This window comes from Lepidochelys kempii, chromosome 5, assembly GCF_965140265.1.
Source record: "Lepidochelys kempii isolate rLepKem1 chromosome 5, rLepKem1.hap2, whole genome shotgun sequence".
Classification (NCBI taxonomy): Eukaryota; Metazoa; Chordata; order Testudines; family Cheloniidae; genus Lepidochelys; species Lepidochelys kempii.
The window spans coordinates 73,676,965-73,700,603 of NC_133260.1; the positions used below are offsets into that span (position 1 = coordinate 73,676,965).

At 40.2% G+C, this 23,639-nt stretch overlaps 1 protein-coding gene across 3 annotated transcripts in view; it reads right to left on the reverse strand.

The window, feature by feature from the left end:
• Positions 1–23,639, reverse strand: part of PGGT1B (protein geranylgeranyltransferase type I subunit beta) — a 73,942-nt gene that overhangs the window by 28,865 nt on the left and 21,438 nt on the right. For all 3 annotated transcript variants that reach the window (XM_073344735.1, XM_073344733.1, XM_073344734.1), the window contains 3 exons: positions 17,845–17,912; positions 8,936–9,087; positions 203–335 (listed from right to left, as the gene is read on the reverse strand). In XM_073344735.1, coding sequence (XP_073200836.1) covers positions 203–335; positions 8,936–9,087; positions 17,845–17,912 — 353 coding nt within the window. The remainder of the gene's footprint in view (positions 1–202; positions 336–8,935; positions 9,088–17,844; positions 17,913–23,639) is intronic.

Below are 23,639 nucleotides of genomic sequence, written 5' to 3' on the forward strand. Positions count from 1 at the left end.
GCTTTTTACACATTTATAATACTACTGTACCACTCCTCTTTCAACTCAGTATACCAGGAAAAACAAAGGACTATATGAAAGGTTATGGCTGAAATTTAGTAGTGCTGGTGACTGCTTTAGCCACATGCTGCAGCACGCAGAAAACCTACAGTCTTAAGATTTGAAGAATATCATTTTTTCAAAAAACACTTAAAAAACTCACCATACTTCTTCTTATATATTCTATCGCTTTCTTCAGATCCATGCCTGACCAGTTGTTCAGCATGTAGCAGATACAGGAAGCACAGTATACAAATCTCATGTCATTCTCACTACCTTCAAGCACAGCACAGAAACTAAAAGAAATACAGATTTCTCTCATTATGCATTGCAAGGGCTATCACATTATGAACATAAAGACAGGTTTCAGAGTAACAGCCGTGTTAGTCTGTATTTGCAAAAAGAAAAGGAGTACTTGTGGCACCTTAGACACTAACCAATTTGAGCATAAGCCTTCGTGAGCTACAGCTCACTGCATCCGATGAAGTGAGCTGTAGCTCACGAAAGCTTATGCTCAAATAAATTGGTTAATCTCTAAAGGTGCCACAAGTACTCCTTTTCTTTTTATGAACATAAAAAACCCCATACCTAGGCTTCTTTATCATATACTTCTCCTCTCAAGAGGAAGTTCCTTAAATATTTCAAACTGTACTCTTCAGAAGGACAATACTATGCCCCTACTTGGAAGGGCAACTAAGTCAACCATGTATTTAAGTTTACTGAATATTCTTTTTTGGTGGTGTGTTAACAAGTGAAGTAAGGTGATATGAACCATTGACATTTAGTGGCTCAGGCAATTTTATTTAGACAGCGTCAGGGTATATGTATTAATATTTTAGTATCTGCATTCTTCGCTCTGTTATATTCCACTGTTACTGATGAGTTACCATCGTTACACCCCCCATTTCTCTTTGCCTCTTAATTCCTCCCTAGCAATCTTGGTGCTCATTTTGGTAAGGCATGGCCCTGGTTATTTAACTCCTTTTTAATTACATCATGGAACAGATTCCAAGAATGAACATATTTAATTGGTATTAGGACTGTATATATTGTGGTGGTGTTGTCATTCATGTTCCAGTATTCTTGTTTTTATTAAATTTTTCATTAGTCTTTTTACAATCTGAGAATATTTTAAGACTATTAGTTAGCTTGCTCTGATCAGGCTCTAGCCTTGGATTTTGTGCTTTCACAACCTCAAAAAACCTCAAAACAAGATTATTGCAACGCTTTGTTTGCATTGGGCCATACTACAAGAGGACTGTGTCCAGCTGAGGTGCAAATCAACGTCTGCATGCACACTGGGCTATTCACGTGCCTAACAAATGCACACTTGCAATTTCTTGACACAAACGTCCGAGAATTTGGTTCATTAAATATCAGTCAGTTGCTCTAGATAATAGGTCCAATTCTGGAAATATCACATACTGTTGCATACACCCCCTTAAATTTGGAATTTTCAGTTTATGAAAGAAATTTAGCGTTGTGTTCTAATAATTTTGAGTTCTTGAAAATGATTTAACTTTGTAGAGCCCTATCATGTGATAGCCATGCAAGTCTCACCTGACTCGTAAGTTAAAAATAAATTAAGCCAACACTTCTAGTTTAATTAGCACTGCTGTCTCAGTTTAATAATTAAATGGATCATAATCCCTTCAGAAATAACACCATTACACCCTACTCTTCATTATATGCTATAAGATGTTATCTGTTAAAAATTTAACTACCCACACAGAATGTGTGACCTAAAACAAGGACTTTTCATTAGCTATAAACCCAACCTAAATTGCTAGACATTTTTTAACTTAATTTTTTCTAAGTCAAGGGATCCATGTTTTACAAATGTCTATCAGATGTGTGGATCTGAGACATTTATAATAGCAGTGCAATTTATTTTAATAAGTAAAATGTAGGCTAATTAATGTCTTTACGCTAACAGCCCATTATTCTGTCAATCCAATTTCCTTACTAAGAGAGGGATAAGAACTAGAATTTTATCCGTAGACTATTAAAATGGGCAATAAGCATTTACATAATCCTGATCTATCCATGTTATGCACACACACACAAAGTTGAATTGTGTAAAACAGTTAATTCGAGAGGGTAGATGTATAATATTCACCGCTGAGCAGCAATTATTCACACAGTTTAGTATAGATAGGGCTTTACAAATGACTAAGTACTTAGAAACTGGATTTTAATACTATGAATGGGAATCATAACAGCACAAGCAGTTAGAACCTACCAGTTTCTAACAAATTACATGCATCTCTCTTGTTATTGTACACTTTTTAAAGACCATTCAGGTTAAGTTTTCATTTCTAATGCTGATTTTACAGAGAAATTTGGGAGTTGAGCTGAATGTTAAGTTTTAATCCCTCTGCATTAGACCAGCTCTACTTCCCTTAAGGAGCTGCTATATTTAATGGTTCCAGCTCCAAAGAACCGGGAGTGTCAGTTAGGCAATATGTTATTTGCCTCTTACTATATTTTATAGCCGTCACCTTCAGCCCCCAACTAAAACCTCTCCAACACATTATCAAGGATCTACAACCTATCCTGAAGGACGACCCATCACTCTCACAGATCTTGGGAGACAGGCCAGTCCTTGCCTACAGACAGCCCCCCAACCTGAACAAATACTCACCAGCAATCACATACCACACAACAGAACCACTAACCCAGGAACCTATCCTTGCAACAAAGCCCGTTGCCAACTGTATCCACATATCTATTCAGGGGACACCATCACAGGGCCTAATAACATCAGCCACACTATCAGAGGCTCGTTCACCTGCACATCTACAAATGTGATATATGCCATCATGTGCAATGCCCCTCTGCCATGTACATTGGACAGTCTCTACGTAAAAGAATAAATGGACACAAATCAGATGTCAAGAATTATAACATTCATAAACCAGTCGGAGAACACTTCAATCTCTCTGGTCACGCGATTACAGACAGGAAAGTTGTGATATTACAACAGAAAAACTTCAAAACCAGACTCCGGCAAGAGATTGCTGAATTGGAATTCATTTGCAAATTGGATACAATTAACTTAGGCTTGAATAGAGACTGGGAGTGGCTAAGTCGTTATGCAAGGTAACCTATTTCCCCTTAAAAAGGAGTACTTGTGGCACCTTAGAGACTAACCAATTTATTTGAGCATAAGCTTTCGTGAGCTACAGCTCTCTTCATCGGATGCATACTGTGGAAACTGCAGAAAACATTATATACACAGAGACCATGAAACAATACCTCCTCCCACCCCACTCTCCTGCTGGTAATAGCCCATCCAAAGTGACCACTCTCCTTACAATGTGTATGATAATCAAGGTGGGCCATTTCCAGCATAAATCCAAGTTTAACCAGAACGTCGGGGGGGGGGGGGGGGGGAATAGGAAAAAACAAGGGGAAATAGGCTACCTTGCATAATGACTACTCCCAGTCTCTATTTAAGCCTAAGTTAATAGTATCCAATTTGCAAATGAATTTCAATTCAGCAGTTTCTCGCTGGAGTCTGGATTTGAAGTTTTTTTGTTGTAAGATAGTGACCTTCATATTCAAATACTCACTGCATTTTCCACTTTATGCATCCGATGAAGTGAGCTGTAGCTCATGAAAGCTTATGCTCAAATAAATTGGTTAGTCTCTAAGGTGCCACAAGTACTCCTTTTCTTTTTGCGAATACAGACTAACTGGCTGATACTCTGAAACATAGTATAGATAGGTTTCAGAGGAACAGCCGTGTTAGTCTGTATTCGCAAAAAGAAAAGGAGTACTTGTGGCACCTTAGAGACTAACCAATTTATTTGAGCATGAGCTTTCGTGAGCTACAGCTCACTTCATCAGATGTTTACCGTGGAAACTGCAGCAGACTTTATATACACACAGAAATCATGAAACAATACCTCCTCCCACCCCACTCAGTGAGTCAGGAGGTATTGTTTCATGATTTCTGTGTGTATATAAAGTCTGCTGCAGTTTCCACGGTAAACATCTGATGAAGTGAGCTGTAGCTCACGAAAGCTCATGCTCAAATAAATTGGTTAGTCTCTAAGGTGCCACAAGTACTCCTTTTCTTTTTATAGTATAGATAGGCTCCTTTGGCTAGTATTCAACTGTCAAACTGGGGCAATTCTCTCCTCCAAAACTGATCAGATAAGAAACATTCTCACTCAATTGCCAAGTGATTTAAAGGTCATTTGCTAACTTCCCTTACACTGCAGTCAAAACAGATTCTACTTACAGTCAGGTTTGCTGTGGTAACTAATGCAAAAACCATGGACAAACAGAGGATTCAGAAATGGAAGGGATGTTTTTACAGTTAAGATGCCTGGGCAGTTCATTCATGAAGGAACATACTCTCTTCAAAGAATGACAGCAGGACCTCTAGCGAAGTGTTAAACACAAATTTCTACAAGGTCTAACGATGGATTCACAGACAGAATGTAATAAAAATCACAGACCAGATCTCTACATGTAACCAGATCTGTATTTTTTTCTATATAGTCTTCTACCCAACATTTCCTTGTGCACCCCCCCACGCCTTTCTATTCTGGCTTAAATTAAAAAAAAAAAAACCTTTTTAGATAAACAGGTTTCAGAGTAGCAGCCGTGTTAGTCTGTATTCGCAAAAAGAAAAGGAGGACTTGTGGCACCTTAGAGGCTAACCAATGTATTTGAGCATAAGCTTTCGTGAGCTACAGCTCACTTCATCGGATGCATGTAGCTATAGCTACATCGGCTGCATGGAGCTGTAGCTCAGGAAAGCTTAGGCTCAAATAAATTGGTTAGTCTCTAAGGTGCCACAAGTCCTCCTTTTCTTTTTAGATAAACAATTAGTTTAACATATTAAATAACATATTAACATGGATTATTAAGTCAGTCTTTAAGGTAGCCCCCATTCTGCTTTAAGACAGAGTGAGCTTTCCTATTACCTCTTACATTTCTTCAATTAGTATCATACTTAACTAAGACTGTATTGAATTTCAAATACATTTTAGAGTTATTTCACCATGTGAGCTTTCAGTAAGCTATCCTGACTGAATCTGGGACAAAAAACTCAGGCTCATGAAGACCTACCAACATTATGATGTCTTCAGAAAAAAAATCTAAAGCGTTCTTCTGGTTTGTAGAAGAAAACAGCTTAAGTTTCATGTACTAATGTAGTACAATACTTGGATTTTTGCTTTATCTTTAAAAGTTGGGTCAAGGACTCCCAAATACCTGTCATAAAAAAAAAGGCTCAGAAGAGAGTGTTCTGTTTTCATAAACAAATTGTTGGCTTCATTCAATCTTACAGTTGGTATTTCTGGGGGTCACAGTCTTTTTGGCTGATATATATTACTGTGGATCAACACAACTGGATCCACAGAGAGGGAATTCAGTTAATGCCTTGCATTAATTTTTAGAATTTAGCAGCTTGGGAGTGCTGGACAGAAACTGAAGGTTATGCTTTCTGTAACAGGATTAATTTTTTCTGCTCCATCTTTTCTGGAAGCAGGGAAAAAAAAAAAAAAAAGCTAGTGATTGGTTGACTTAACAGTGCCTAAGTATGGTTAGTTCTCCAGACAACCTAATAAATAATTTAAGAGCCTGAGAGCCCCACATACTGTTCAAAAATCTCCGTCTGTTGAAGAGTTTTATTAGAAAAACTTGAGTTTGTACACTGGGTCTCTTTGCGGATGATACTAAACTGGGAGGAGTGGTAGATACGCTGGAGGGCAGGGATAGGATACAGAGGGATCTAGACAAATTGGAGGATAGGGCCAAAAGAAATCTGATGAGGTTCAATAAGGATAAGTGCAGGGTCTTGCACTTAGGACAGGAGAACCCAATGCACAGCTACAGACTAGGGACCGAATGGCTAGGCAGCAGTTCTGCGGAAAAGGATCTAGGGGTGACAGTGGACAAGAAGCTGGATATGAGTCAGCAGTGTGCCCTTGTTGCCAAGAAGGCCAATGGCATTTTGGGATGTATAAGTAGGGGCATAGCAAGCAGATCGAGGGATGTGATCGTCCCCCTCTATTCGACATTGGTGAGGCCTCATCTGGAGTACTGTGTCCAGTTTTGGGCCCCACACTACAAGAAGGATGTGGATAAATTGGAGAGAGTCCAGCGAAGGGCAACAAAAATGATTAGGGGTCTAGAACACATGACTTATGAGGAGAGGCTGAGGGAACTGGGATTGTTTAGTCTGCAGAAGAGAAGAATGAGGGGGGATTTCATAGCTGCTTTCAACTACCTGAGAGGTGGTTCCAGAGAGGATGGTTCTAGACTATTCTCAGTGGTAGAAGAGGACAGGACAAGGAGTAATGGTCTCAAGTCGCAGTGGGGGAGGTTTAGGTTGGATATTAGGAAAAACTTTTTCACTAGGAGGGTGGTGAAACACTGGAATGCGTTACCTAGGGAGGTGGTAGAATCTCCTTCCTTAGAAATTTTTAAGGTCAGGCTTGACAAAGCCCTGGCTGGGATGATTTAATTGGGGATTGGTCCTGCTTTGAGCAGGGGGTTGGACTAGATGACCTCCTGAGGTCCCTTCCAACCCTGATATTCTATGATTCTTGCCTCTCTCGTCTAATTACAAAGAAAAGAGATCACTAAAACACATTAATTATGCTTTTTACTGTCTTTAAAATCAATCACTTAAAAACCTACCATAACAATTTACCATGCAAAGAAGGAATCAATCTACATTCCCACTAAAGACCAACTGGAAATCACAAAACATAGAACAAATACAAACAGTCTTAACTTGAACTATTCTTAACTCAAAAATAGACAAACGGTTTAAAATATAGTGCTTACTTTAAAAACAAGTTTTACACAGATATGCAGTGCTTTCTAATAGGAAAGCCAATATTTTCAGTCCAGCAGTGTGTAGGACTTATGTTCTCAGCTAGAAAATATCACTGAAACAACAGCAACCACTAAGGGTTTCAGAGTAGTAGCCGTGTTAGTCTGTATTCGCAAAAAGAAAAGGAGTAATTGTGGCACCTTAGAGACTAACCAATTTATTTGAGCATGTAGCTCATGAAAGCTTATGCTCAAATAAATTGGTTAGTCTCTAAGGTGCCACAAGTACTCCTTTTCTTTTCACTAAGGGTTTGTTTACACACAAAAACTTGCACAGCTTTAATTACATCAGTGTAATTTAAAGCAGTACAATCCCCTTAGCTTAGATGAAGTTATATTGCTACAGAGGTGTTTTATCAATGTAGTGATTCCTGTACAGGAAGGGGAAATAAGATAAATATCAGTGTCCAGGTGCCTTATACTTATAATGGTCCACACTAGGGCTGTGCTGGTTAACTATTTCTATTTAAAAAAAAAAAAAAATCACAACACTAACTGAACAGGTTTTGAACCAGTACAAGAACTGTTTGCAGATCAGTCTTGAGACAACCACCCCACTGGATGGGTGATGTTGAAACACTGTTTTTAGTACTGAAACAAATATTGCTTTAAAAAAAATCAGAAAGGTGTTTTTAGAAAAATGCACACATACCCTTTTTATATCATATACACACTTAATATAGTAACTAAGCTACAGCATTCTGATTTAAAACTAGAGTCATTTTGACGGGAAGCTATTAGGTAAGGAAGTCTGATTTCATTAAAAACGAAAGTCTGATTTACTCTGCTATATTCATGTTGATGTTCCTCATTCAGACGGGACAACTAGCTGATTACACATAATTCTGTACTAAGCTGCAACTTTGGGTTACACATACTGCAGCAGAATAGGTCTTTAACGGTCTTATGTTTTAAAATAAAAACTACCTGCGGGGATTTTTTTAAAACAGACACGCACAAAGATTTTGGTCCCAATGACATCTGTATCCTTCTAAATAGGATATGACACCAGGGCATAAAGCCAGCAGTAGAGGCTGCAAATTGGATCAAAGGTGCCTAGCACGGATAGAGCTCTGAATAACTGGCATTAGCACCCAGATAAGCATATTTCCTAAGGACATTTCAATCTTTTGACATTTGACTTCAGAATTAGCTACCACTGAAGAAGACACATTCCATCTCTAGAGACTGTAAGGTATTCTGAAGAGACTGTGCAGAAAGTCAAACTTTGCTGTAGCATAGTACTGCACATATTGCACTTCTGCGATCTTTTTCCTAGCAAGCCCTAGTGTTTCCAGCACCACAGAGAGATACCCATGCTCCACATGCCACTCGCTCACTGTGTTGGAGGCAGACTGAAAAAGTTTATGCTGCTTGGAGGAAATGAGTATGGAGAAATAAAGATTTGTTTCCCCCCCCCCCAACCTGACCAATTGCCTTTCACTGACTACAAGCAGAATCACTCAGTATCTATTATTGGATCTGAGGAATACAATAATGCTAGTTTATGCAGTAGAGTTCATCTTTATTGACTGCAGAAAAAGAATCCAGATATGGTAGGGATCCCTAGTATCCTCTTTCTCCACCCAATTATACCCCTGAATCTCAACTTCTAACTTTTCATCCGCTCTTAAGTCAGCCAGAAGTAGTCATCAGACCTAAGCAAATCTCTCTTCCCAGAAGGCATAGAAAGCTGCTTTGACAGTGCTCCACAGAGTTACACAACCAGAGAATGTGAGGGCGTGTCAGAGTTCACTTCAGCTCTCCTGAAAGGCACCGCTACCATCATGTTACCAGGCCAGCCAGTAACTTTCCAATAGCGAATGTGCACTGGGCTAAGAAATCAATTTCAAGACTCCAACAGACTACCTGGTAACTTGCCTATCTTCTAGTTTTCACACCAGCCACAGCAAACAAACTTCTGGAAGGTGGAGAAGACATAACAGATATGTTATGCAGGTGAAGTGTATATTTTGTTCCATGGTTAGGTTTTCCTCAAAATTTCCCAGAGTGCCCTGTAATAAAGAATGTCCTGTACCTTCCATCTTCCAGTTGGAGAGCTCTCAGTCCTGCCAAGCAGGCATCTTTATTTACTCGACTCAAGTCATCTCCAAGAATAACCAAGCATGATAGGCCAGTGTATGTCATTGCTATGTGACCACTGTCATAGGGATGAGATATACCAGGACCCTAAAATTAAAAGAAAATACATTTAACTTATTTTGATTTCATAAGCTCTTGAATTACAATTAAGTATTCAATGAATTACAATTAAGTAGTCAAAGCTTTGACAATGTTTTAAAGGTAAATAATGTTAATCTTTGCATTAATTTTGGTCAAGTGGAATTTATCTGACTAGACATGCCTGAAGGAAACTATATAACTGCACAGCTTCATCTGACACACTTGCTGAGGAGTTAGAAGTTTACAAATACTTCAAAAAAAACAAACATGAAATTGCAGAACTACCAACTGTGATATGAATCTTATTGCTTAAAATCAGCCACTGTATCAGATGAGTGGAGTATTGCTAATGTAACACCCATGTTTAAAAAAGGCTCTAGAGGCAATCCTGGAAATTACAGACTGGTAAATGTAACTTCAGTACCAGGCAACTGGTTGAAACTACAGTACTTATCAGACACAGACAATCACGATATGTTGGCGGAATCGTCAGCATGGCTTTTGTAGCACTCCTCACCAGTCTATTAAAATTCTTTGAGGGGATCAACAAACATGTGGACAAGAGTGATGCAATCAATCAGTGTAGTGAATTGGACTTTCAAAGCCTTTGCCAAGGTCCCTCACCTAAGGCACTTATCCCATGACTGCTGAGTTTGCTTAAGAGGGAAGGTCCTCTCATGGATCAGTAACTGGCTAAAAGATAGGAAACAAAGGGTAGGAAGAAATGATCAATTTTCACAAAAGAGGTAATTAGTGGTGTCCCCTATGGATCTATACTGTTCATCATATTCATAAATGACCTGGAAAAGTGGGTGAGGTAGCAAAGTTTGCAGATAATACAAAATTACTCAAGATAGGTAAGTCCAAAGCTGACTGCGAAGAGTTACAAAGGGATTTCACTAAATTGGGTAAACAGATGGCAGATCACATTTACAAATTGTATTTCAAGTAACGCACATTGGAAAACAATCTCAGCTATACACACAAAATGATGGGGACTAAAGTAGCTGTTACCACTCAGGAAAGATCTTGGAGTCATTGTGGATAGTTCTCTGAAAACATCCACTCAGAACACATTGGCAGTCAAAAAAAGCTAACGTTAGTAACTGCTAGGAAACGAATAGATAAGATGACAGATAATATCAAAATGCCACTACATAAATCCATGATATGCCCATGCCTGGCATACAGCATGCAGGTCTGATCACCCCATCTGAAAAAAGGTATTAGAATTGGAAAAAGTACAAAGAAGGCAATAAAATTTATTAGGGATATGGAAAAGCTTCCATACAAGGAGAGATTAAAAAGACTGGGACTGATTATCTTAGAAAAGTGATGTCGGGGGAGGGGAGGAGGGATGATAGGGGTCTATACAATCATGAGTGATATGGGAAAAGTGAATAGGGAAGTGTTATTTATCCTTTCACTTAACAAAAGGACCAAGGGTCACCCAATCAGGCAGCAGGTTTAAAACAAATGTAAATATGTACTTCTTCACATAACGCACAGTCAACCTGTGGAACTCATTGCCAGGGGATGAGGTGAAGGCCTAAAGTGTAACTGGGTTCAAAACAGAATTAGATAAGTTCATGAATTGTTCCTCTGTCTGTAAAATGGAGATAATGGTCTAACCTCCATTATAAAGTGCTGTGAGATCTACTGACAAAAAGCACTACATAAAAGCTAGGTATTATTATTATGATGATGATACATTTCATTCAGATGGATCCCCCAAGCATTTTATAAGCTACAGTGGATGCTGCTTAATAGCAATCCCAGTATCAACAACTTTTGCTTAATACCAACATTTTACTGTGAAACAATGCCACTCCAATTACTTTAATGTTAAAGGGATTTGAACTTTGCCAACAGGCATGCCATTTATTAACAACTTTGGGGGGTGGGGAAGAGGTGGTTTATGGGGCTGCAATCAAGCAAAAAAGCGCTGGGGCTGCACAGTAGCTCTCCCTGTGCTCTGATCTACCCCGGTGCTGGGGGCACAGGCTTGGCATTGTCCCAGTGCTTCCTTCCATGGCTGCAGCAAACCTGCTTGTGGTCAAGAACCCACAGTCCATAGAAGGAGGTAACAGGCTGTGTCACCTGCCTCCTTGCCCAGTGGGAGACACCCCCCCCACACACACACACGCACCCCAGAATCCCAGTGCTGTGGGCTCTGAGAGGAGGCAGCAGGCAGGGCAGCAGCAGGGCTGCAGCCCAGATGCTGGGTCTTTCCACATAGAGTGAGGGCACGGGGGACCCATGGAGCTCCACAGTGTCTCTCTTTGCGCTCTCTGCGTTGCTTCCTGACCTGGCACGCAGGACCCGGGCTCAGCAAATCCCAGCACTTCCTTCTCTGACAGCAGCCCTGTAGGCAAGTTTGGGGGGCTGCAGCTAGAGCAAGTACATCCCAGGGCTTCCTTCTCTGGCTGCAGCACTGCAAACATACTTTCAACATTATTGGCAATTTCCAGGTAATAGCAATTTTTTGCTGGAAACAGACTGCTAATAAGCAGAATCCACTGTACATGCAAAGTCCCCTGCAGACTTTAAGAGGCTGGACTAACTCTGCTGTAAGGCCCCCAGTTTCTGTGGCAGATTCATGTTAAACTCAAGAACTGACATTTTTCAGTGCAATATTCCATTTGTTATTTGTATTTATTATAAATTCATTTTTTTACTACCTCAATGTGCTAGAGAAATTTTGTATTCATAATTCATAACTGCATCAAAAGGGAAGCTAGTGGTTTTGACAGTTAGGGCTTTTGGCACTAGGAAGGTGCCGAGATATAAGCTTCTGCTGAATGATCAGTAATGAAATAATCCATGTTGAGATTTACATTGTTATACTTCAGCATAACCACTGCATTTCATGAATGGGGACAAATCAGACTCTCGGACTGCAGACTTCAAAGACAATCTAAACACGACTTCAATATAAAACGCTGTTACCTTCACAACCATAAAAGGCCAAACCCTTGTGAAATGAAATGAAAGCTTCAATTCTGCACCAAATTCCACAGCTGCGGCATAGAGTTCATTGACGACATGGAGACTGCATGATAGCCAAGCACACAATAGGCACAGAGAATGCTGTGCAACAAGGGGAGAGGAGGAAAAGAAAAAACTCTGGCAGGACAAATCCCTACTCTTACAAAAACACCACCATGAATTTAAATTATGGTATTACTCAAACTGTAGGCACTGAGCATCCATAAAGGGAGACAGTCCTTGCTCTTGAGCATTTACAGAGCCAAACAGAAAAAAGATCCAAGTGGTGGAAAGGGATACAATATACAAAGCTTCACTTTCTGTGAAGTAATACGAGGGCAAAGGTGGGCTGAAGGCCAATGGTAGAAGGCAGAAAGTTAAAAAGGAGGAAGGGAAAAGGAGGGACACTGAGGAAAGGATGAAGAGGGGCACAGAAGATGGGAAATGAGACTGGCAATGGAGAGACTGTGAAGGAGAAAGGAAGGGAGGTAGGCACACCAGAGTAAAAGATGTCAAGAGCTTAAATTGCAGAATACAGAGTCTACTGTCACACCAAAAACCTGGATTTGGGCAGGTCTCTGCTGCTGGGTACTCTCCACTCACAGCATGATGCTCTTTTTCCTCCAGAGTACATGGAGGAAGTGGGGTGCTCCCTGGAGCCCTTATGGACTTGCTCTCAGAGGGGATAACACCAACAGAATCCAGGTCTAGAGTCTGTACCCACCTACATCTTACCTCCTGCTCAGCAGCTGTAGATGGTGGCAGGGTGACTAATCTCTAGGTCAGTGGATAGACTGCCCTCAACATGTGTGATTTCCACGATTAGCTCATATGACAAGGAGAGGTGGGTGCTACTGAGACCTCCTTATTGGGGTTATCCCTCCATTGAGGGATAACAGAGGTGCAGAATGGGAAGTCATAGTGGGCTTCACATTATGTCCTCCTGTCAACAACTGCTCCCAGATACAGTCTGCGGAGGGACAAGTCTCCAGTCCTGCCATTAATTCTACACCTAGGACCATGTTGCTCTTCCTCCCATGGCTCAGACGACTGGTAAAGGAAGAGGGGTCCAAAGCCCAGGCAGAGTAGATGGGATGTTGTTTTGCCATCTCCTCTGGCACATCCACCAATCAGCAAACTATATAGTACTTTATTTATCTAACTTCGAGACTGAGTTGCCCCTGCTGGGATTGGAACATGGTTTCAAGGATTCTAGGCACTTCAGCTCTGAAGGTTACAACACTATGTCCTTACCTCCAACAGACCTTCCCCTCAATTACTTTTATTCTCAGTAGCCCAGTGCCCAAGATGCTCTTCTACATTTTTTGAATTTTAGAATTCTGATCCCAAATATAAGCACCCAGGGGAGTTATCACAAATTCCTGATGTCTAGGACCATAGAATCAAGCTCCATCACAATAAATATTCAGTTCATAAATGACTGTTTAAGTCTTTTTTTCACAAAACCTACATTTGGAGCTAACATTGCCCTGATAGTGTCCTCTGTAACCTAGGAGGGTGACCCGATTTCCTTCGGAGTGTTTTACAATCTAACTTGGTCAAATAGATTAAAGTAAGGTGAAAAGAGTTTGGAAAAGTTCCATGATACTTTGAAACAATTGCTTATATAACATGCAAGTAGGTCAATCTACACTGAAAAGTAAATTGAATTTCCAAAGCTTTTAATGCAATGGGATTATACAAACAGGAATAGCCAAAATCTTAAATTGTTTTACTTCATATGTCCAGGAAGAGGAGGAAAGATGCCAGCACTAACGATATACAACGACACTGAAAAAGCTGTAGTCTGCAATAAATATTGATTGCATTCCAGAGTTTTGTGTATACATGCATCTCACTAGGGTTAAATCAATCTCCAATAAATATGGAGATCTGAAATGGAAGATTAGTAAAAGTTGGAGTGAAACAATGTTAAAATTTTACTTCACAGTGTTTAATTCTCCTGGAGAGAAAGATTATGCTTATCAGGCAGATCAGATTTAGTACAATATAAAATAAGTCAAGACAAAATATAAAGTGAGATTATAGAAATTCCATTTGAAATTAATGTCACAGTAGCAATGGTACGGTTAAGAAGGAGATTTCATTGTAAGTTAATATTCTTAGGCATTTGTAATTCTCAAAAATATTATCCTTTAGACTTTCCAAAGGTACATTTTGAAAAGTTTGGTAAAGTTTTGTTCTGGAAGAATTATAGTGAGACTGTCTGTACTATTATGTTCACCATTTTTACAAGACTATGATAAATTTTGTTGTTTAAAAAAAAAAAAGGATGCCTTGTGAGATATTATTTGAAACGTCATAACCTGATGAACATTACTGTCCTGGTAATAGGTGTATCAACATTGTATGTGAAGTTATGAGATTCTACTCTGTGTATCATTGTTATAACACGCTCCAAGGTTAAGAAAAGCAGGCCTTTCAGCCCCCAGACAAGTATCAAAGTTAAGTGGGCTATCACCTACTTAAGCAGCCATTCTCCAGCAGTGGGAAGGTGTGAACAAGAAATTTACATTTCATCACAAAGACAGTTCAACTCTCACTTGGGTAATCCTCAGAAGGGAGTGGTATAAGAATGAGACAGTGGCCTCCAATTCACCTCTCTCCTCATGACATCAATGACTCCCAAAGAACTGAACAAGAGGGAGGAGTCCCAGCCTGAAAGAAAAGGAGTACTTGTGGCACCTTAGAGACTAACCAATTTATTTGAGCATGAGCTTTCGTGAGCTACAGCTCACTTCATCGGATGCAAGCCTGAAAGGTGACCCAGCCTGTGGTGACACGAAACCTTTTGCTTTTAAGTTCATTTAGCAACCATGACCTGTTTCAAGAAGTTTTACAAGACAAAGGCCTTGTCTACGCTGCCACTTACAGCGCTGAAACGTTCTTCGCTCAGGGATGTGAAAAAACACCCCCAAGTGATGCAAGTTTCAGCGCTGTAAAGTGCTACAGCGCAGCGCTGGTAGCTATTCCTCTCACCAAGGTGGTTTTATTACAGTGCTGGGAGAGCTCTCTCCCAGCACTGGAGCTGCGACTATACAGTCACGTTAAAGCGCTGTGTAGACATACCCAAAGTGTCATTGATTAGGGGTCCCCTCAGTCCACTTTACGGTCTAACAGTTTAAATTTTGAAGACTGTAAGTATGGCTACAGGTATGTCAAAGCAGGAAAAAGTCAGATAGTGTAATTCTCCCATCTGTCTGTAACTTTTTTGTGTCTACAAATGACCCTAAAGCAGCAGCAGCTCCTCCTGTCCCAGATCCCCTCTCTGGGCACTGCAGCCAGGCCCATAAGATTGTAGCACCATTCAGGTTTGACCCAGCTGCCTCTCAGCCATCACCACAAGCCGGGGGGCCAAACCTGAGCCACATGGCAACCCAGCATACCAGATCACATCATCCAGAACAGGAGCCTCGGCCTAGTTCAGTGGGACACAGGAGCTACCATTGCCCGTGTCAGAAGTGAGGAAAAAAGAAAAAGGAGTACTTGTGGCACCCTAGAGACTAACAAATTTATGGAGCTACCACTTTGCATGCCCAGTCCTGCCTCAGCACAGCAGAATGAGACTAGACAAACCTCTTGAGGTCCCCTACCAACCCTACATTTCTATATCATTTAAAGCCAGCTTTATCCTGGCAAGGCTTCCATAGTTTTTGTTCCTTTCAGTAAACCACTAATTTATTTGAAAAAGGAAAGAAGGTAGCATTGGCAATATTTTAAGCCCTTTTTTAATATCAATTATAACAAAGACAGATCCAATTCCTTTTCACCAAAGGCAGTAGACAATGCATTGATGCATGAATGTAAAAAAGTGTGCTGATATATGAATAGTTTTTAAACAAAGGAATGTACATTGACTTTCACAGATTATCCCCTGGCTTCTTTCTACAGGCTAAATTACAAGAGCATAGGACAGCGTATAGGGCAGCAACACACTTCCTGACAAGAGGAGATTCACGTCTTAAATTGTGTGCTGTTTGAACAGACGTGTCAAAATGAAAAAGCACCAGTGAAATGCTGACACCCTGTAACAATATTTAGCACATTATATCGCACTCTTCATTTTCAAGGTGCGTTACAAGACCTCAGCCAAACTCCTTTTTGCTAAGCCCAGTTCCTCAAGCTTTGTGCAGGAGAGAGGATTTGGGCATAAATGAGTCTCCCAATGACGCATGTGCTGATTTAATGTACTGCATTAAATTGTTTAAAGTTTTATTTAAATATTATGAATGATACAGTGATTTATTAGCTACCCCTATGGTGGAGGAGTCCCCTCACTCACTGTTGCACTAGTGCTGTGGGATAGACATCAGGTTCTGATTATATGGTGATTTGAAGAAGAGGACTGGCTTACAGTACCAGACTGAAGATGTGTTTACAACCTTATTCAGGTTTTGGATTGTCATTTACATATTTAAAGGTTAATAAGATTTTAACAAGAACTCTTAAAAATTACAGACCCTCGACTATGCTTATTTCTGTAAGAGTCTGTTACAGAGACAGATTTTTTTCCATGAGACTGCATAACAGTTCAGTGTGTAGTGGATTATGACTGAGGCGAATGCCAATCATAACAGGTGACAAATTCATCTGATTATTGCAATGTTAGGAGTAAAATGATGCAGACACAAGCTATGGTGTAAAAAAGAGGGCAGATCCACAGCAAATCAAGGCACAAAGATTACGCTGCTAATGCAGTGCCTAGTGCAGAGATGCATTAACTCCCCTTCACAATTCTTTAGCCTTGCTGAATGTGGAAGGAAGACTGTGGATGTAAATTATGAAAACAAAGGGTGCCACTCTGTGCACCCAAGCAGGAAACTGCGCTGCTGCCTTGGCTGATTTGCTATGCAAAAGGAGCAGGTAAGTTGTTGCTCCAGTGTCAATTTTATATATCCTCCTGTGCATAGATACCCACCCTCTCCTCCCAGTTTCAAACCCCCATAAAAATCCTCTGATCTTACTTCCACCCTTCTTTCCCCATTCAAATACTTGGCTGGAATCTGTCCCCTACCTGAAACTACATTCCCTTTCCCACATATTAGCAGCAGCTGACCTGTCTTCACCACCCTCCCACATGCTGCACGGATCCCTTGCCTTCTACTGCCTCTCCCTGTCCAGCTTACCAGTCTATTCAGATCTTCGGAGCCTACCAAATCCTCCCCATCGTCTTCAGCAGCCTCTGTTCACTTCCAGTTTCCCACCATTAAAAGCAATGGCTCTGCTATTTCCCACGTTTCCCATCCCCTTGATCCTCAAAATCCCATGGATTCACGTACCCCCCACAACAGATGCGAGTAGGATCTCAACCATATTTGAGAAAGATTCAGCTGTCCTGAGGTTGAACACAGAAAGAGAAATGTTGAGAACACCGCACACCTCCTCTGCCATGCGGAATTCTGCTTTTTCTGGACAGGATTCACATGTAGTTCTTGGACCAGAGAATATTTTTACCCAGTAGATTGCAATTAGGAACTCCCATTTTCTAAACCAAGCACTGACAATTTGCTGTGTAGTTTTGGCAATCCACAACCTGTACATCAATTTCTCCATAACCATTTGTAAACAGAGAAACAGTACTGTGTGGGGGTGCAGTACTATGCAAATGCAAACAAATATTAATTTCTTTAAAGGGTTCCTGGTTCTATATTCACTTCATGTAGTTATTCTCTGAAGAAGCCACAAGATCATTTACTAGTTATTACAGGGGTCTTCTCTCTCTCTCTTGCACACACACACACAGAGCCTACTAACCTTGGATGGATTGAATGGCACCCCCAAATATGAAGATCCTCGGAATCCACAGCGATTTAAATTTGATCCTAGGAGGGGAAAAAACACCTCATTTACTCTGTTGAAACAGCCATTTAAAATTATAACTCTTTGGATAGGATCCAGACATGTTAATTCAACATAATTCAAAAGAAAGCTATAGTAATATTTTATCTTTTCAGTACATTGGCAATCTCAGCATATTATTTCAGGGAACAGAAAGTTTTTTCAGAATGATCTTAGTGCCAAGCGTAAAAGAGGCTTCACCTGGCTGAAATATATTTTGTGCTAATTGAAATTTCCTCCATTGTTTTGAAAGAGGAGATTGCCTAGTTGGAAAAATGCATAGCATAAACAGGTTATTTTCCTCTGGATTTCCATCCACCAAGACTGTTTAAGATCAGCTGAAAAGCACAGAGTCAACTACTATGGTTTTAAGTCGGCACTGATTTTTTAGCCATTTAATAAAGATGGTAAATAGGCTCATTGTTAGATCATATCTTGTGTGGTTTAACACAAACTAAAATAGCCTGAAAGGTCACAAGATTTAACAGCAGCATTGCTTATTTCTCTCCTCCAAAATCTAGAAGCATGAGAAGCTTTTATAAGAGGGAAAATTGCTCACTTAGCGATTATTCAAATGTGAAACTCTTATTTACAGGTTTTATATTGTGTTGATCTTCATGGTATCTGAGTACTTAGGACGTACAGTACTAATGCATACCACACACCATCAAAAGTCAAGTACAGCCCAGGTCCTCTACACCAGTGCTTCTCAAACTATCTGATGTGGCGGACTGGCAATCTTTTTCCCAGTGTGCCAGGCACCGGTACCATATTTGTGCCATATTATTATCGCACTCGCATAGGCATGTAGCACATCAGATCAGAAAAACTAACATTCTTCACTGTATTAATTGGAATGGGAGTGTGCATACCACGTGTAGCGTACTCGTGGAGATGTTCCCATTTAAATACACTGAAGACTGACTGAAAGGCTGTGCATCTGTGTGGATGGTATAAAATGACTACTATTAGTTTATGATCCAAGCAAATATTTGAACATTCGTAATATTAATTTATATCGGAAACAATATAATGAATAAAATAAAAGCTGGCAGACATTATTTTGTTTATTTTGTAAACAAATATTACAATACAAATAAAAAAATATAAAATCAAACCAGCAGTCTCAAAGATATTATAAAAAACATTATATATAAGTAATAAAATCAAAAATAATGAATAAAGGTTAAAAAATAAGATGGAAAGGAACATTAAATTGAAGACATAATTTTGAAAATATGTCAATACTAAAATATCAAATTGATAAGCTATTTTATTAACACAATAGGCATGTTAAACCTTAACCTTTACTAATGGGGAAGGTGAGCCTGATTCTTCGTCAGCTTATCCAGTCGTGGTTCAATTGAGGACAGTGACACGCACAATGGAGAATATCCATACTATTCCTGTACTTTATCTTAATGACACTCATGGTTGAGAAGCCAGTCTCGCAGAGGTATGTTGAAGGAAATGGGAGAAGAGTTTTCAGAGCAATTTTAGTAAGCTCAGGATATTCTGCTTTTACTTTTATCCAAAAGGAAGTTAGTGATGTTGTAGTTTCAAAACTTCATCTTCAATCCTTCGTCAGCAGCCAGCTCCAACAATTTATCCTCCATTAGTAACAGTTAAGTCATCTTTCAATGGAATAAACTGATTTTGGATCCATCCAGTCCCTTTCCGTGGATCTTCTTCTGTTAGAAAGTAAAACTCTAAACGTTCTGCCAATTCGTCAAGTGTTCACTGACGACATTTTGTAGAGATGTAACATTAAGGTCTTCGCCTGCATCGGCGATTATTGTCGCTAATTTGTGAAACATGTCATAACAATCTCTTGACACTCAACTCTTCCATGTTTCTAGCTTTCGTTTCTGTCCGTCCATCCACCTTGTCTGCCATTGTAAGACACAAAGCCATCCTTCCCTGCATGGAGGTGTGGAGATCATTAAAGATGGCAAAGATATCAGCCAAATAAGCGAGCTTGGCTATCGAATCCACATCTCGGAACAATTGTGACCAATTTGGTTTTTTGTCCTGAAGAAACTCGGCAAGCTTGTTTCAGAGCTCAAATACTCGACAGGACTTTTCCCCTCGATAACCAACGTACATCGGCATGCAATAGGAGCTGTTTATGATCAGCTCCAATATCATCACATAATGCAACGAATAGTCTCAAATTTAAAGCATTTGCCTTTACATGGCTCACAATTTTTACGACTTCGCTGAGCACTATTTAGTTCTGTTGACATTTTTGTTGTTGCAAAACTTTCTCGGTGAAGGAAGCAGTGCATCGACTTGCATTCAGTTGCAAGTGCCTTAATCTGGGTAACCACTCCGGAATGCCGTCCTGTCATTGCGGCAGCGCCATCAGACCATACGCCTACACAAAACTTGAAATCCAACCCACATGTTAACAAAGTAGTCACTCACAGTCTTGAGCACTTCAGAACTAGCTGTTTTTGTTGGCAGTAAAGCAGAAAACAAAAAAAACTCTTCCTTCAAACAACCCTCATGTTCAAAACGCACATACACCATCAGAACTGCCATTTTAGCAACATCTGTACTTTCATCAAGTTGCAAAGAAGAGTACATTGCTAATTTAATCTGTCCTATGAGCTGATCTTCCATATAGTGAGACAGATTGTGAATTCGTTGAGCTATACTGTCATTTGAAAGTTGCACCTGAGCCACTTTCTTTGCCGGCTCGCCCACCATTTCCATGCAGACATCTTTAATACAGCCCTATCACTAGCGTTTCACCGATTGTGTATGGCTTTTTAGCCTTAGCAACGCAAAGCACAAGTATTTATGCGTGACACTTCAAGGATCTGTTTCTGACAGCCTTTTAAATCAACATACTTTCTTTCAAAGAACTCTTTCGGCTTTGAACTAATTTCATTATGTTTTGTATTTAAATGCCTCTTGAGTTTTGACAGCTTCTGTGTGTCGTTAGCCAACGCATAGCCACAAATAATGAGCTGTGGTTTTGGCACTCCCTCATCATTCGTGGCTACAAAACCAAACTGAATGTATGAGGAGTCATATTTCCGAGTAAAGCTAGTATGAATTCTTTTTGTTGACAATACTTCGGTTTCATTTACATTGTCGTCATCTGATTCAGAATTACTTGCGTGTTCAGCAATCGGATGCCTGCTTGATAAATATGTCGATTGGACCTCGCTTCGCCATCTGTAAATTAGGCATAAAAATAATGAATATAAATTCCATTACCCTGGGTATATACTTAATTTATGATATTAGGATGAAAGCCAAATAAATGCAGTGGGAATGCTTTTACTGAGAAATATGTGCGGGAGAACATTGATTAATAGGGTAAGTAATATTAGGATAAGAAGATAATATACATTTTAAAATTAAATTGCAAACAGGGTAATAATTGGAAAGTTAAGATGGTTTGAACATATGGAAAGAATGAATAATGAATGTCAAAAATAAGATTTACCTGTCTGAAGGATATGGAGAAAGCAAGGAATTTAGAGAACTTCCTGGCAGAAACATGTAGGTTTGATTCTAGAAGAGGGGAAGGGGATAAGTAAGAACAAAGAGAGTGTATGAAATGATATATGGATATAGTGGAAGTGAGGACTGTTTATTTGGCTATAGGTGTGTGGTGCTCAATCGTCTCTATCTACCTCGTAAGGGATACGGCGGGATAGGATAGAAAATTATTAAAATTTATAATATTAGTACTTACATTCTCAGATCAGTGGGCTCGGACGGGGTCCCAAATGACAAGCACGCAGACATCCATATGATGCTCTTTGTTCAACTCGATAGTAACTTCCGTGGGGCAGGGTCTTTATATGTCAAGGAGTGGGGTAAGCATGCGCTCGTGCATCTCATGCAAAACATGCTGTAGCGCTATGGCATAATTATCAATATTATAATATGTGCTTCTGAAAATATTATTTAATATTGTCGACTTTATCGACTGATAATTATTCTTGGTGAAATTCCAGTGAGATTTTTAAATTATTTTTCTCTTTCTTTCCTGGAAACTCGCCGTGGACCGGCAGCTGATTGCTCCGGTCTGCAGACCACCACTTTGAATAGCATTGCTCTACACAGCTCAAATATGCCTCTCTGAGCTGTATTAGCATAGCTGGATTGACTCAAAGGGCCTCTAGAGATAAAAGGCTAGTTAGTGTTCTAATTCCCCTCAACTAGATGTTCTTAAGCGCCCTTAATTTTGCTGTTACATCCTTTGCTCTGACCTAAAAGTCCTAGCCCCTGTCTACATTAGAGAACCTAACTAGACAATGTAGTTACACGGTAAGCTCCTAATACAGATGAACTGTGCACAGATACAGAGGCATCTTACACTGGTGTGATTTACCAGTTGATGCCCCACTTTATATCTGCGTCTCATGTCTACAGCAGAAACTTGCACCAGTAACTACACTGATGCAAGTTTCTCAAACTCGATCTAGGGAGTTTTCTGTTACTCAGCGGTGCAGTGAAGGCCCCATTGTGCTGGGCCCCGTATAAGCACGTAGCAAGAGTCCCCTGCCCAACAAGTTTTATAATTCAATTTTAGACCTTATGCAACAAGTGTGAAACATAATGAGGGAAGAGGAGAATGAGGACATGGTTAATGACATAAGGTCATATGGCTAAAGAAATTCTTCATCATCATCATCTTCGTGTTCCCATTATGCCTCTGGCATTTAGGCAGCGACAAAGCTCCTCCACTCCTGACTGTTTCTGGCAAGTCTTTCAATGGCTCCACAGCTGTGCCCCAGGTTTTTCAGCTCGGCTTCCACAGCTCTTCGCTATGTTCTTTTCAGGTGGCCTCGTTTTTGCTTGCCTTCAGGTGTCCATCTTGTTGGTACTCTGGTGATGGAATCAGTTTCCATCTGAAGCAGATGGCCAATCCATCTCCAGCACCTCCTGGAAATGATGATGCTCAGATCCTCTTGGCTGAACTGTTTCAATGGGTCTTGGTTTGAGATTGTTCTGGGCCAAAAGATACGGATTTTTCTGAGAAAGGTTGTCTGGAACGAAGATAGTTTGGACAGGTCATACTTGCTCATTCCCCAGCATTCTGCACTATACAGTAATGTTGAAATTACACAGCTCTGATATATCTTGAGTTCGGTTTTGTATGTTGATGATTTCCAGACTGTATTTAACCTCCTGAAGGTGTTCCTGGCTTTACTGATTTTGTTCCGGGTGTCCTGGCTTGTTCCACTGTACTGGCTGATGGTGCTGCTCAAGTATGTGAATGTTTCTACATTGGTGAGAACATGATCCTCTATCCATACTGGTGATGGTGAGGCAATAGTAAAGGTCATGATATATGTCTTATTATGGTTGATTTTTCAGACTAATTTGCTGGCTGAATGCATTGTGTGATAGACCTAGGCCAGTTGGGTACAGCAGAGTAGTAGAAGGTGGACATACTGGCCACTGGATAAGCAGTTTTCTGTTCCCTGAGTGACCAGAACAGGGGCTATGCTAGAGCAATCAGGAACCTGCTAGAACCAATTAAGACAGGCAAGCTAATTCAGACACCTGGAGCCAATTAAGAACATACTAGAATCAATTATGGCAGGCAGACTAATGAGGACACCTGGTTTAAAAAAGGACCTCTGATCAGTTAGTGGAGGGTATACAAGGAGCAGGGAGTGAGTGCTGCTGGAGGACTGAGGAATACAAGTGTTATCAGGCTTCAGGAGGAAGATCCTGCTGTG